The sequence below is a fragment of the Echinops telfairi genome, unplaced genomic scaffold, assembly GCF_000313985.2.
Source record: "Echinops telfairi isolate 266 unplaced genomic scaffold, ASM31398v2 ScPeMD7_7420;HRSCAF=8458, whole genome shotgun sequence".
NCBI classification, from domain to species: Eukaryota; Metazoa; Chordata; class Mammalia; order Afrosoricida; family Tenrecidae; genus Echinops; species Echinops telfairi.
Window position 1 is genome coordinate 20,850,251 of NW_022111320.1, and position 13,915 is coordinate 20,864,165.

Below are 13,915 nucleotides of genomic sequence, written 5' to 3' on the forward strand. Positions count from 1 at the left end.
TTCTGAGCTAGATGCGGCCCTGTACTCTTTAAGAGAGTAGAAAGCCCTGTCTTTCTCCTGTGGAGCGGCTGGTGGTTTTGAACTGCTGGCCTTGAGAATTGCAGCTCAATGTGTAACCATTACACCATCAGGGAGCCAATAACTGCAATTATATTAGTCACCTTGATTGATAGCATATTCAATAGAGAATGATCAGACTCCAAACGAAATCGCTGCTTACAGAATTGTAAGCCATGGAACTAATATGTTTAGTTTTGTGATACAGGAGTCCCGATGGCGTAGTGGTTATGCATTGGGATGCAATCCGCATCTTGTTATGGGCGAACAGGACTTTTTTATTCCTGTTAACAGTTACAGTCTTGGAAACCCACAGGGGCAGTTCTGCCCTGTCCTACACGGCTGCTCTAAGTATCGACTCAAGGGCAGTGAGTAGTTTTATTCTGACCACAGTACAACAGTAAATCCAGTAGTTCTGTCAGTCATTTCTAATAGTGTCAAAACAAATGCCAGTCTTTATAAACAAAACCAAACCAAGCCGAATCCACTACCATGTCGTTGATCCCCATTTTTCATGACATTATACTGGGTTTCCATGGTTGTGAATGGGTGCAGCCCCTCTCCTCCTGCAGGTGGTGGGAGCCTGTGCTGGGTTTGAACTGCTGACCCACTGGAGAAAATGCTCCCAGATTCTTTGCTCCTACTTTCGTCAAAACCTCTTTCTTTCCCTTCCTTATCTCTGACACACAGCTCTTTCAAGTCCCACTGCCCTGAGCAACTTACGTTTTCACAATAAATTCCTCCATATATCTGCCATTGTGCAGAGCAGTTGTTTAAATATACAGACTTTATTAAGTAAGTTTAAGGTCGTTCCCTCCCCCAGCCAGTCCTGGGGCTTTGGGGCTCGGGTCAGGGGAGTCCCTCTGGGACATGGGGGTACAGTGAATGGTGTTACACTTTGTTGGGCATGCCTACACAGTAGGGTATGCTGGGCCCCTCTAGGGTTTCCTGTATGGGCTCCAATAAATTTCTTCCCTTTTGTTTAAAAAATAAATAAGTTTAAGGCAAATGATCGGACAATGTTTAGGTATACTCATATTATTGGGTATCTTTTTTTAATAGTTCACAGCCACCTTTCTTGCCACATAGTTTTCATTTCTTCCCTCCACAGCATGACAATTACAAGTGTCAGAATCTAGAAGATACATAGAAAATCCAACATCTTCTGAGTGGCCCCCAAGAAGTAAGCAGCAGGAAAACACTAAGAAGGGTTACTAATTTGACAATAGAGAAATTACCAACTTGTCCTTAAAACCCAGGCGATTTTGAATAAAACTGGTGTGTGTACTAATGATTCCAGAATGATAAACAAGAAACTGATAAGCTATCCTCTGAAAGAGGAAGAAGGGGTTTTTGTTGTTTGTTTTTTCCCCAGCATAAGCTTTTATACACACCATTTGTCTGTCAGCCTTCAGTACGGCTTGCAACTCAATGTAAAGAAACCCAAATCCTCACAATTGGACAATAGGTAGCATCATGTTAACAGAGAAAAGACTGACATTGTCAAGGCTTTTTATCTTGCTCAGTTCCACAATCCATGCTCATGGAAACAGCAGTAAAGACGGCAAACAACATATTGCATTGGGCAATCTGCTTCAGAAGACCTCTTTAAAGTATTGAAAAGCAAGGATATTTCACTTTAAGGACTAAGATGCCGCACGCCTGACCCTTTGAGGGTAGTATTTTTTAATCATCTCGTATATACATGAAAGCTGGACAATGACTAAGGAATACTAAAGAAGAATTGATGCATTTGAATGATGGCGTTGGCAAAGAATACTGACAGTATTACTGACAGAACATGTAAATCTGTCTTTGAGCAGTGCAGCGAGAATGTTTCGTAGATAGAAGCGAGTATGGAGAACCTTCTCCCCCGTATTCAGGACATGCTCTCAGGCGAGGCCAGTCCCTCGAAAAGGACATCATGCTTGGTAAGGTAGTGAGAAAGGAACTGGCCTAGACACGGGCTGTCGCGATGACCGCAGTGCAAGAGTGGGCTTAAACATGGCAGCGTGTCGTTTTGTTGCGCATGTGCCCGCTAACAGTCGGCACGACTGGGGGCATCTAACAACAAAGCTTTATTTGGGTTTGAACCTTCACATACATCGTTTCAAATGAACTCTCTTGGTTTTTAACGAAAGACGCTTACAGGAGTAGCAGCCTCGTCTTACTGCAGAGCGACCCTACAGCAGAGTAGAACTGCCCCTGTGGGTTTCCGAGGTCTTTCGGTTAGTAGCCCGAAGCGTAAACACTACGCCACCAGAGCTCCTGGGCTCCATTTTTAAAACATATTATTTGTAGCCTCCCCTCTGCACCACATACAAGTCTAGAACGAATCTCTCGCGAGAACGCCAAAGCACCCGGGGCCCAGGAACTGGCCCTCGGGGCGCTGTGCGCATGCGCGGTACGCGGCTCCGTCCGGAGCAAGGAGGCGTGCACACGCACTCCCGAGCAGCGGCCCGTTAAGGAGCATCCTCTAAGGGAGTCTAGCCCGACTTCCTCCATACCAATTCTCAATCATCTCCTTGATGGCATTAGCGGGCCGCTGGATAACCTCTCCCGCCGCGATGCGGTTCACCACTGTTTCGTCTAGCCGGCGGATAACTCCCGTCACGAGCGACATTTTGGCGCCAGTGGAGCTCAATTGACGTTGGGGCCGCTCACCGGAAGTGCCTTCCACCAATCACCTGAGTGTCTCTGACGCACGCCCTCCCACCAACGCCGTGCCATCTTGCTCTACCCTTCAGAGGCCGCGCCGCCTGAGATTTGCGGAACTGTTGATTGGACGGCTTGAATGCTAATCAAGGCTCGTAAGAGCGTGCGTTTCTTCGTCCCGCCCTGAAGCGGCTGCTGACCAATAACAGACAGGGTCTGTGGTTGCGTGATACAATACTGTCAGCTCTTTCTATTGGTCAGTTTCCCGCAGCTACAGGGCAGACGAAATCTCCAGCCAATAGAAGGCGACAGCCGGAGACGGGTATTCCTCCCTTCCCCCCCTCCCTCCCGCCGAGGCGCTTTGGCGCAGAGCTGAGGAGGCTGCTCAGGCTCTGTGCCGCCCCTCTTCTTGCAGCCTCCCTGAGGTTGACCCTGCTCCTGTAGCCTCCCGTGAAATGTGGATGACGCCCAAGAGGAACAGGATGGAAGTTGACGAGTCTCGAGTTTTCCGGCCCGAGTGGACCCAGCGTTATTTGGTGGTAGAGCCTCCGGAAGGTAACGGGGCCCAGTGCCTAGTCTGTCGCCGCCTCATCGTAGCCACCCGCGAACGCGATGTCCGACGCCACTACGAGGCCGAGCACGAGTACTACGATCGGTATGTGGCGGAGGGCGAGCGCACGGCCCTGGTGGAGCGTCTGCGTCACGGCGACGTGCCGGTGGTCGCCCAGCTCACTCAGGAGGAGAGGGCGGCTCGCGCAGGCCTGGGGATCACCCGCCTCTTGGCCTTGCGGGGTCGAGGCTGGGGCGAGGGGGACTTCGTATACCAGTGCTTGGAAGTGATGCTGAGAGAGGTGCTGCCCGAGCACGTAGGCGTCCTGGAGAGTATCGATTTAACTCCCGAAGTCACAGGCCAGAGGCTCCTGAACATTAACAGAAACCTACGCAGTCAGCTATTTAGCCAAGCCAGGGACTTCAAAGCCTATTCCCTGGCCTTGGATGACCAAGCTTTTGTGGCCTATGAGAACTACCTCCTGGTCTTTCTCCGTGGCGTGGGCCATGATTTGGAGGTGCACGAAGAGCTGCTGACCATCGTCAATCTGACGCACCACTTCAGCGTCGGTGCGCTGATGGCGGCAATCCTGGAAGCCCTGCAGACCGCCGGGCTGAGCTTGCAGCGAATGGTTGGACTGACCACAACCCATACATTGAGGATGATTGGCGAGAACTCAGGATTGGTCTCCTATATGAGAGAAAAGGCTGTGAGCCCCAACTGTTGGAATGTTATCCATTATTCAGGATTTCTTCACTTGGAACTGCTGAGCTCCTACGACGTCGACGTCAATCAGATCATAAATACCTTATCCGAATGGATCGTCTTGATTAAGACCAGAGGCGTTAGACGACCCGAGTTTCAGGCTTTACTAGCGGAATCTGAATCAGAACATGGTGAAAGGGTTAATGGACGGTGTCTGAACAACTGGCTTAGAAAAGGGAAAACTTTAAAATTAATATTTTCCCTGAGAAAAGAGATCGAGGCGTTCTTGGTCTCCATAGGAGCCACCACAGTCCATTTCACGGACAAGCAGTGGCTATGTGACTTTGGCTTCTTGGTGGATATTATGAACCACCTTCGAGAACTCAGTGAACAACTGCGAGTTACGAAAGTCTTTGCAGCTGCTGCTTTTGACCATATCTGTACCTTCGAAGTTAAGCTGAATTTACTTCAGAGACACATTGAGGAAAAAAATCTCACACACTTTGCTGCTTTCAGAGAAGTTGTTGATGAGCTTAAACGGCACTTGAAAGGTGACCAAAAAATATTTGATCCCGACAGGTATCAAGTGGTGATCTGTCGCTTACTAAAGGAATTTGAGAGACATTTCAAGGACCTTCGGTACATTAAAAAGGACTTGGAACTTTTCGCAAATCCATTTAACTTTAAAGCCGAATACGCACCAATATCAGTAAGGGTGGAGCTAACAAAACTTCAGGCAAATACTAACCTTTGGAATGAATACAGAGTCAAAGAATTGGGGCAGTTCTATGCTGGATTGTCTGCTGAATCTTACCCAATTATCAAAGGGGTTGCCTGTAAGGTGGCATCGTTGTTTGATAGTAACCAAATCTGTGAAAAGGCTTTTTCATACTTGACTCAGAATCAACATACTTTGAGCCGGCCCTTGACGGATGAGCATCTCCAAGCCCTGTTTCGTATTGCCACAACTGAAATGGAGCCCCACTGGGATGACCTTATGAGAGGAAGAAATGAACCGAATCCATAAGCCTTTGAAAAACTCAGAAAGAATTCAATTCAAAAGCAAAAATTGGTTTGAGTTTCCAAGTTTACTAATTTAGACTAAGAAACCCGGTGTGGGAAAACACCAGGTTTATTAGATGATGTCCAGATTGGTCAGGACTCATTCAATTAACAGTTGCCTTTTCTTTCAATCTCAAAAGCAGCAAGGGACTGAAATTTGAGAATACCACCTCCTTAAATTCAGTTTAATGATAAGAGTCATTGTCTTTTGCTTTTATGATGGAAGTTTGGTACTGATGTGAATTCAGTCAGAAGTCTGTATTTAAGGTGTTCTGAAGATAAGCCAAAAATGTTAGCTCTTACTTTAAACAAAGTTTGAAATGGTCAACTGTTTAAATGTATATTTGAGCCGGTTTGCAGGAACTTATGTAGCGAGTTCAAAATGTTCCAGAAGGGAAGAACTCAACAGTGGAAGCATTTTGTCTTCACCATCAGCAGTGTGTGGGACTCATTTTTTAACCTTTTTGAGTCCAAAGTAAATCTTTATTTCTTCCTTCTCATTTCCCTCCCTCCCCAATTAGTCTCAGTGTTATTAGTAATAGGCAAAATAATTCAATAGAATTTTAGAGGAGGAAGAATTATTTTTAAGTTGCTAATTTATGAGGCTTCTTGTGTCCTGGAGTTCAGACTAAGCATTAAATTGCAGGCTACTTCTTCAGCTGCCTGTTACAGGATTATGGTAAGTATAGAACTGTTGTAGTTTGTAATTCGTTCTGTTCTAGACAGAAGGTTACCTCTGTCCAAAAGGATTTTGGACAAAAGGTGTTGGCATCTTCAGGATCCAGATAGTACTGCTTTATAAAGGAAACCTGCTTAAAGGAAGGAAACCCTTTATTTTAAAGTGAGGTAATGTTAGATGTTGGCAGCTTCTGGAAGTGGGTTTGTTGTGAAATTGAAACTGTCCCACAGTTTTATTTAAGACAGTGCACAAAAAGAAATCCTTAACACCCAAGAAGCAGCCTTGGCCACAGATTACAGCAGTGCCATATTTCTAGTTCCAACATCTTCGTGTTAAGACAAATTTTTTTTTTTTTTAAGTTTATTGGTGATGTTTTTTTCAAGCTTATGTTAACTGGAAGAGAAAATTTGCCAGAAAGCCGAATATGTAAAATCGATTTTAAAAACAAGACCCAACTTGCACACAGCTCTTTCAAGTACAATTTGAAAACTTGTGCACAAGTTCTGTCGTAACTCTTGCAGCACTTTATTCTCTGATCACTACTCTAGCAAATTAAAGCAAATACAACTAAGAATCTAGAAGGAACTAGTGCCGGAGCAGTCAAAATACATGCCACAAGAACCCCAAGACTCAAAGGTGTGTCAGTGGTTCTCAAACAGGCAGTAACCCTCTCTCCAGAGGATGTTGGGGGAAATGTAGAAATTTTTGTTTGGCTATTTGTTTGTCATAATTACTGGGGGATTCCTCCTGGCACATAAGCTTGAAGCTCCCTCTTAGTGCATAGTACAGCCTGGCACAAAGAAGAATTAGCCCTTCCAAAATGCCAGTAGGCCCCAATGGAAATGAGCTTATTTTGAGGGATGGGGCAAATTACTGGTAGAAATAAAATTAGAAGAGCAAGTATCAATACTTACTAGAGACTAACTTCAAAATTCTGAGTTTGATTAATAAGGTGCAGTAAAGGCCTTAACATGATTAATAAGGTGCAGTAAAGGCCTTAACAGGCTCCAGTAGCCTGTAATTACATAAATCAGTAATTGATACTGAATTATGTTTAAAAGATTTTATTCTGGTATAATTTGTGGAGGGCAGAAAAATATTTTACCAAGATAATTACCAAGAATGGTAAAGCTGAGAATTTGGTTAATGGTGAAAGTGTAAATATCTAGAAATACAACATAGTAAAGACTCTACCAGTGATTTCCCAGTAGCTTTGAGTGTTCTTTTTTTTTTTGAGTGTTCATTTTTTAAGGCAAAGGCTTTGTTACTTGAAAGACCCGAAAGCTGCTTCTGCTTTCTGGCCCCAGTTTGTCAAATATTGAAGTGTTGTACATTTGTGAAGTTCCAGTACATGTTTCACGTGAGGTAATAATAAAATTAGTTTGCATTGTATAGTCACTGATGAAAGGGGGGTAGGAGATAATCGAAGGATTGAAAATTGACCCTCCATAGAGAATTTGCTATAAACTAGTCTTGTTTGTTTAGGGGGGAAAATGTGTATATTTTACTGTTATCTGTACTACGTAATTCATTAACTGCATGGCAGTCTTTAAATCTTTATTTAATTAAAATACTTGTTACTGGTCCTGTTATATCAGTGAATATAGTAAAAATGCCTTGTAACTTTCATCTCTCCTAGCTTTCTTGAAAGGTTTATCTGTGCTCCCAAGTCGCCTGTCTGTCCAGTCAAGCTGCTCTACTAAGGTTACTAAATCCTTGTTAATATGTTCTTAGCCCTCCTTTGACACCATTGACTACCCTTTTTTGAAATACTTGCTTCCTTTTGCTTTGGGGAAGTGCCATCCCCGGGTATGCTTTCTCAGTTTTCTCTGCTGGCACCTTTCCCTGAAATCTGTGTTCCTCGGGACTCTACTTGGTTGTAAACTCTCTTCTCATTCCTACATCATCTCCCTAGCAGAACTCATCTCCTTCCATGTCTTTGGTTGACGCAGACATGCTAATGACTACTGAATGCATTTCTTTTTTTCCTAGACCTTTCCTGGTTCATATTGTCAACTACTAACTTAACAAGTACACTTTGCTGCCTCATAGGCACCTCAGCCTACAGATAGATCTTGCCTCCAAATCTGCTGTTCCTCATGTTCCCTCTTCCAATAAATGGTACTACCATTCGTTCACTTGCCCTTGCCCAAGTCAGAAACGGAATCATCTATAACTTTTCCCTGTTTGTTCCTTACATTGAGTCATAAAGCCCTTTCTGTTACCCTGCTTTCTAAATTTCTCTCAATTCTGGTGCCACCAGCCTAATCCAGGCCATCAACCGACCTAAGTGACAACAGCTCCTCACTAGTCTCCCTGTATCTGCATTTGATCCCTTTCTATGCTGCTGCCAGCCAGGTGTTCCAAAAGGTCGAGCTGTTGGTCTCACTCCGCTGAAGCCACCCTTGCTCTTAGGGCAGGCATATACTTCTATTCGTCTTTCAGTTCTCTATGAAGCCTTTGATGCCCTTTCTATCTGTTCCCTGAATACCTTGTTCTTTCCCAGCCATACACTCGGCACACTTTATTGTTACTGCTTATTGATCACTGCTAGATTGTAAGCTTTCTGATGGCAGGGGCCATATAAATGCCTTGCTAACTGTTAAATGTCCAGCGCTTCGCACAATGCCTGACATTTCAATAAAACGTTTGGATGAATAAATATTTGTGTAGTGTTTTATGATCTCTGAAGCCCTTTCACAGTCTGATTTGACCTTCGTAGTGGCTGTGCCTTAACACTGCTCACTGAAATAACCCGTATTAGTATGAGGTAAGAAATTAAGTTCTTTGTGTCAACTGACCTAAATTTCCTAGAAAATTTGACATTTGGTTCAAATATGTGAATGTTGAAACAGACACATTGCAGTTTGCCTTAGTAAACATAATTGGTGAAACTAGGATTCAAACCCAGGTATATGGGCATAGATTCACTGTCATAAGTATTCACCTCTGATACAGATTTTGTTTTTAATTTCTGAAGCAATGTACACATAGATGAGAAAGCCTGGGCAACTAGTGAATTAAGAGAATGACTTAAAAGTTGCACTGAACTGGAACTACAGGGAACCCAGGTCGGATGAGCCCTACAGGACCAGTGGTGTGAGTGGCGATACTGGGAGGGTAGAGGGAGAGTGGGTTGGAAAGAGGGAACCGATTATAAGGAACTATATGTGACCTCCTCCCTGGAGGACGGACAACCGAAAAGTGGGTGAAGGGAGACATCGGATAGGGCAAGATATGACAAAATAATAATTTATAAATTATCAAGGGCTCATGAGGGAGGGGGGAGTGGGGAGGGAAGGGAAAAACGAGGACCTAATGCCGGGGCCTTAAGTGGAGAGGAAATGTTTTGAGAATGATGAGGGCAATGAATGTACAAATGTGCTTTACACCATTGATGTATGTCTGGATTGTGATAAGAGTTGTATGAGCCCCTAATAAAATGATTTTTAAAAAGTTACACTGAGCCCCAGAAAAGCTTTGCTGCTTAAGAATGAATACCTTTTTTTTTTCCTTTTGCAAGCATCAAACTTAGGAGAAAATGGCAGACTGTTTATGTGCTACTTATAATTATTTGCTTTTCTGAAATATAAGGGTAAGAAAAGACCTGGTGATAGAGTGGGTTATGCACCGCATGCCTAACCACAAGTTCAGTGGTTTGAAACCACCAGCTGCGCTGCAGGAGAAAGAGGCTTTCTTCTGGAAAGAGTTGTAGTCTCAGAAACACAGTTCTACCCTCCCCTATAGAGTCACTATGAGTTGGATGGAATCAACTCGATGGCAATGAGTTTGATTCTTTTGGTTTTGGTTTTAGAATTTTATCTTGTGATGACTTGTTACCTCATTGGCTTGCCATCCCCCCTGAAGAATGCCACCATCGCTTCCCCAAAGGAGGCGGCCCCAAATCACATCTAATCAAGTGGGATTTCTTGGATTTCTTGTTTGCTTGTTTGTTCCCTTGCCTCTGCGCTTTCTACATACCTGGTGCCTTTCATGCTTGGATAGGAAAACTACACCTTTAGTTTTTTTTCTCTTGAGTTATTTATCCAGGCCAACAGATTTCTTAGAGCTTGCACTCTTAGTTGAACTTCTGGTCTGAAGCAACTTAACCCAATTTAGAAGTTTTAATAGATACAGTTGTCATCTAGTGATGTGATCTTTGTAAACCTGGGTTTTAATCAACTTGGGTTAAAGAACTCATTTAAAATTTTTTTTTTGGTTTTTGCTGGTCCAGATGTACGTTTAATGGCTGCGCGGGGGTGGGGTGGGGGTGCGGGGTTGCCCGTCATTTCTGCCGTCACGGGTCCATTGCTCATGGGGTCAGGGTCTTCTGCTCAAAGGCATGGATGTGCTGAAGCTCTTCCGCGAGGCAGGCATTCACCAGCCGGTGTCTCTGTAGCAGCGGTTTCCCCTCAAACTTGGAGGACACCACCAGGACTCGGAAGCTGGCCGAGCAACGGTTGGGAGTCCTGTCCTCCACCTCCACGTGCACCGCTTCCAGCTCTCGCTGTAGCTTCTCCCGGAGGTACTCGGCGCTGAGTTCCATTGCGGCAGCCCAGAGCGGGGACCGCTCCGCAGCCCGGACCCGGGTCCCATTTTTTCTTACTATATGTAATGGAGAAATATTTTCTTTCTACCCTATTAATACTTGAATTTATGAGCACTCTATTCCCTATCATTTTTGCTTGCAAATGGACCAATTATTTTCTGAGTTTGTCTCTGGACATTTCCTGTCAAATGTAGACAATAACAAACCACAAATAACAGGTTTTTAAAAACTTAAGTAAATGATAAATCCATTTGTCTTAAGTTTTCTGAAGGGATAGTAATGCCACTGGAGCATGGATTGCCACTGTATATGTTTGTTTGTTTGTTTGTTTTGCATAGGGAGACAATTTTGTTTATTGTCCGGGACCAAGAAGCACAGGAAGGAAAGGCTCTATACAAGTGGAAATGCTCTACAAAATGGGGGTAAAGTGGGAGGAGGCACAGGAACACACAGCACAATAATCGGCATGAGCTCCAGGTCTGCATTCCAGCATGCGAACCAGGGAGATAGGGTCATCCTTTTCACAAAGGCTGCAAAGGAATGGGAAGGCTGCTCCATCATCAGCTCTTAAGGGGCAGGCAGAGGGAGAGGATACTTTCAGCTGGTGTGCAAGGCCACGCATGGTTGGCCGAGGTCCCACCCCAAGTATAGAATGGATGCTGAAGGTGGTCCATGGCTGCCAGGGGGCTGGTCCAGGCTCCTCAGGTCCAGGATTCCTCTTGGTTCTCAATGATTAGCTTGTCTGTGGAATACGGTTGGCTGATAGCAACCTGTCGAGACGAATTATTCCCAGGTCTCTTTTGGCCTTATTCACTAAGGTTTGAATTTCTATAGGATCTTTTACATTTTTATTTTCTCTGAAGGCATCTCTTATCCTTCTGATAGCATATGTTCTGTAATTGTAGGCGCTGAAATGCTTGCTCTCTCTCAGCATGGCCCGGTAAAGATCTAACACTTGTGTGTGGCTGGAGGATGCCATTTTGGAAATTCGCCGCCCATAATAATTTTGGAAATTCTACCACTCATAATAATTTACTGAATGTCTGCCAACAAAATACTCAAAAGTTTCATTTTTCTTTTTTGAATGGAACAAATTTCTGTATCAGGGTTGTGGTTGTCATGTGGTAACAACTACAAAATCTCAGTATCGCACACAATGTGTTTATTATCAGTTGGCTAGGGGCTTTGCTCTAGATCAGAAGTTGACAAACTAGCAATAGCCCATTGGCAAAATCGATTCTACTTCCTGTTTTTATAAATAAAGTTGTCTCAGAATACAGCCCTGTCCATCCAACTACTGTCTGCTGCTGTGATTGCACTAGTACAGCCCAGCTCAGTCATTAAAACAGCCTTGATAGACCACAAGCTTAAAATATTTAATATCTGACCTTTTACAGAGGAAGTTTGTGGATCCTTGCTCTAAATTGCCCTCATTCTGGAACCTAGGCAACAAAGTAGATGCTATCTGGGGTATGGCTGCTCACTTTGGCAAAGAAAATGTATGGCAAGTCACTTACGTCTTCAAAGCAATTTCATTGAACAAGCAAATGATCTCAGCCACATGCAGCTCTAGGCAGTGGAGAAATACACTCCAAAAACACTCAGAAGATGACAAGTCTATTGTTTATTATATTTTCTTTTTTGAGCTAAAACAACATTCAGTAAAGTATGTAACTCTTAACTGTTCACCTCAGTAAACGTTTCTATATATTCAGAAGCCACCACCCAGATTAATATGTTGGGCATCTCCAGCACTCCAGTGGGTGCCCTGAATGCCTTTCACTCACACAGATAACCACCATTCTCTTTATTACCATGACTTAAGTTTTGCCAGTATTTGAACTTCACCTCAATGTAATAATACAATATGCAGTTCTCTGTCTTCTTAAGTCAGCGTGTCTAAGAAATTCATCCATATATGTAGCAGCAGCTCATTTGTCCCTTCTGTGTAGTAGTAGTCCATTGCATAACTACACCACAATTTATTAACCCATTCTGTTGATGGAAATTTGGGGACTTTCTAGTGTGGTATTGTGAATAAAGTTGACATGAACATGTTTGTATCCATTTTTCATTGTACACATGCACTCATTCCCTTTGGTATACTCGGATAAATATGGAGAAGTGCAATTGCTGGATCACAGGTTATAGGGTAGATACTCACAAACAGTTTTCTAAAGTGGTTTTACCAGTTTATACTCCACCAACAATATATGAGAACTTTTCCAAAAGTTGGTATCAGTCCTAATTGTAGCCATTTCCTGAGTATATAATCATAATATGCCATTCAATTTGCATTTTTTAGATGAATTATGTTGAACACTTTCTTAAGCTTATTCACTATTCCCTGTTTTAAAGAGCCTGTTCAAATCGTTTACCTATTTTAAAATTGGTTTGTCTATCTTTTTCTTTTTTAAAATGTATATTCTATGAATCCTTTGTTGGAAATGTGCATTGTAAGTATCATTTCCTGATCTATGGATTGCTTTTTACTTTTAATGGTCTTTTGGTGAACAGAAATAATTTTAGTTAAATGCATTGTATCCATGTATTCTGAATATTGTTTAAGAATCTTTGCCTCACCAATATCATGAAGATACTGTTTTCTTCTGAAAACTTGATTGTTTTAACTTTCATGTTTATACCTGATATATATCATATATATATATACACACCAGATTTACATATACCATGTGGTGGAGGAGTTTAAAGTTATTTATTTTCTATATGACTATCCAATTGGCCTAGCATCTTTTACTGAAACGAATATTCTTCCCCCCATTGAGTTGCAGTAGACCTTTTGGTTTGTTTTATTGGCATATATCTCACATATACAGTTCAATAGTTCAGTCATATCAAGAGCTGTATAATCATCTCCACCATCAACTTGAGAACATTTAGTTCTTTCTTGTACCTATTGTCATCAGCTTCCCTCCTTCTGCCAATCTTCTGTGCCTTAATCCTCAAGAAACCATCAATGCAGTCACTCTCTACCTCTACCCATCCTGGATTTCATATATCGAAAAGCAAAACAAACCAACAATGGGCCTTTTGATATAAACCAGGTGACCATATATGTAAGAGCCTCTTTCTGGATTATCCTTTCTAATTTTAACTAATCTCGCACCAATACATGGAATGTTAATCATAGTGTGATACTGGAAGTGTAGCTCTGTCCTTAAATACTGCCTTTGCTATTAGCCCCTTAGATAAGCTAACTATACTTATCACTAGCCTTAATCTTATCCCCAAACCCAACCCCAACTCCATCCCTTATCCTAAAGATAAAATAAGCCTTAGTCTTAACCCTGATTTTAATTTTAACGCTACTCGAGCCCTAGCAGTAATCCTCAACCTATCTTTAAAAGGAACCCCCCCCCCACTATATACATGTAAGAGTACATAACAAATATTGCTACTAGGGTTTCAGTGCACACGTTTATTCCAAACAAAATGTGTTTAAACACGTCTCTAGCCAGTGGCTGGCTGCAGACAAATTCTCTCAGAAATACAATTGTCTTAGTCTCGTTAGGGTACCTTAAAAAAAAGTCCAATCAGAACAGTAGCTTCAGAGAGGATCTCCTGGGCTAGTTCAATGCAAGACCTTTATCTCAGAAGGTTATGGTGACTGTGGGGACTCAAAAAGGTAATCTTGTTA

At 42.8% G+C, this 13,915-nt stretch overlaps 3 protein-coding genes and 1 pseudogene across 4 annotated transcripts in view; 1 reads left to right on the forward strand and 3 right to left on the reverse strand.

Annotated features, from left to right (window-relative positions):
• Positions 1–2,680, reverse strand: part of MLH1 (mutL homolog 1) — a 61,958-nt gene extending 59,278 nt beyond the window's left edge. For both annotated transcript variants that reach the window (XM_004704069.4, XM_045297610.1), the window contains exon 1: positions 2,565–2,680. In XM_004704069.4, the coding sequence (XP_004704126.1) occupies positions 2,565–2,680 (116 nt within the window). The remainder of the gene's footprint in view (positions 1–2,564) is intronic.
• A 392-nt stretch (positions 2,681–3,072) lies between these two features.
• EPM2AIP1 (EPM2A interacting protein 1) lies at positions 3,073–8,370 on the forward strand. Its single transcript, XM_004704068.2, has 2 exons — positions 3,073–6,660; positions 6,692–8,370. The coding sequence occupies exon 1, from the start codon at positions 3,168–3,170 to the stop codon at positions 4,992–4,994; it is 1,827 nt and encodes a 608-aa protein (XP_004704125.1). The 5' UTR covers positions 3,073–3,167; the 3' UTR covers positions 4,995–6,660; positions 6,692–8,370.
• A 1,650-nt stretch (positions 8,371–10,020) lies between these two features.
• On the reverse strand, positions 10,021–10,267 carry LOC101641932 (bolA-like protein 2). The gene has a single exon (XM_004704067.2). It carries the CDS (start codon positions 10,252–10,254, stop codon positions 10,021–10,023), a length of 234 nt encoding a protein of 77 aa, XP_004704124.1. The 5' UTR covers positions 10,255–10,267.
• A 691-nt stretch (positions 10,268–10,958) lies between these two features.
• On the reverse strand, positions 10,959–11,236 carry LOC101651461 (annotated as a pseudogene).
• Between the last annotated feature and the right edge of the window lie 2,679 nt (positions 11,237–13,915).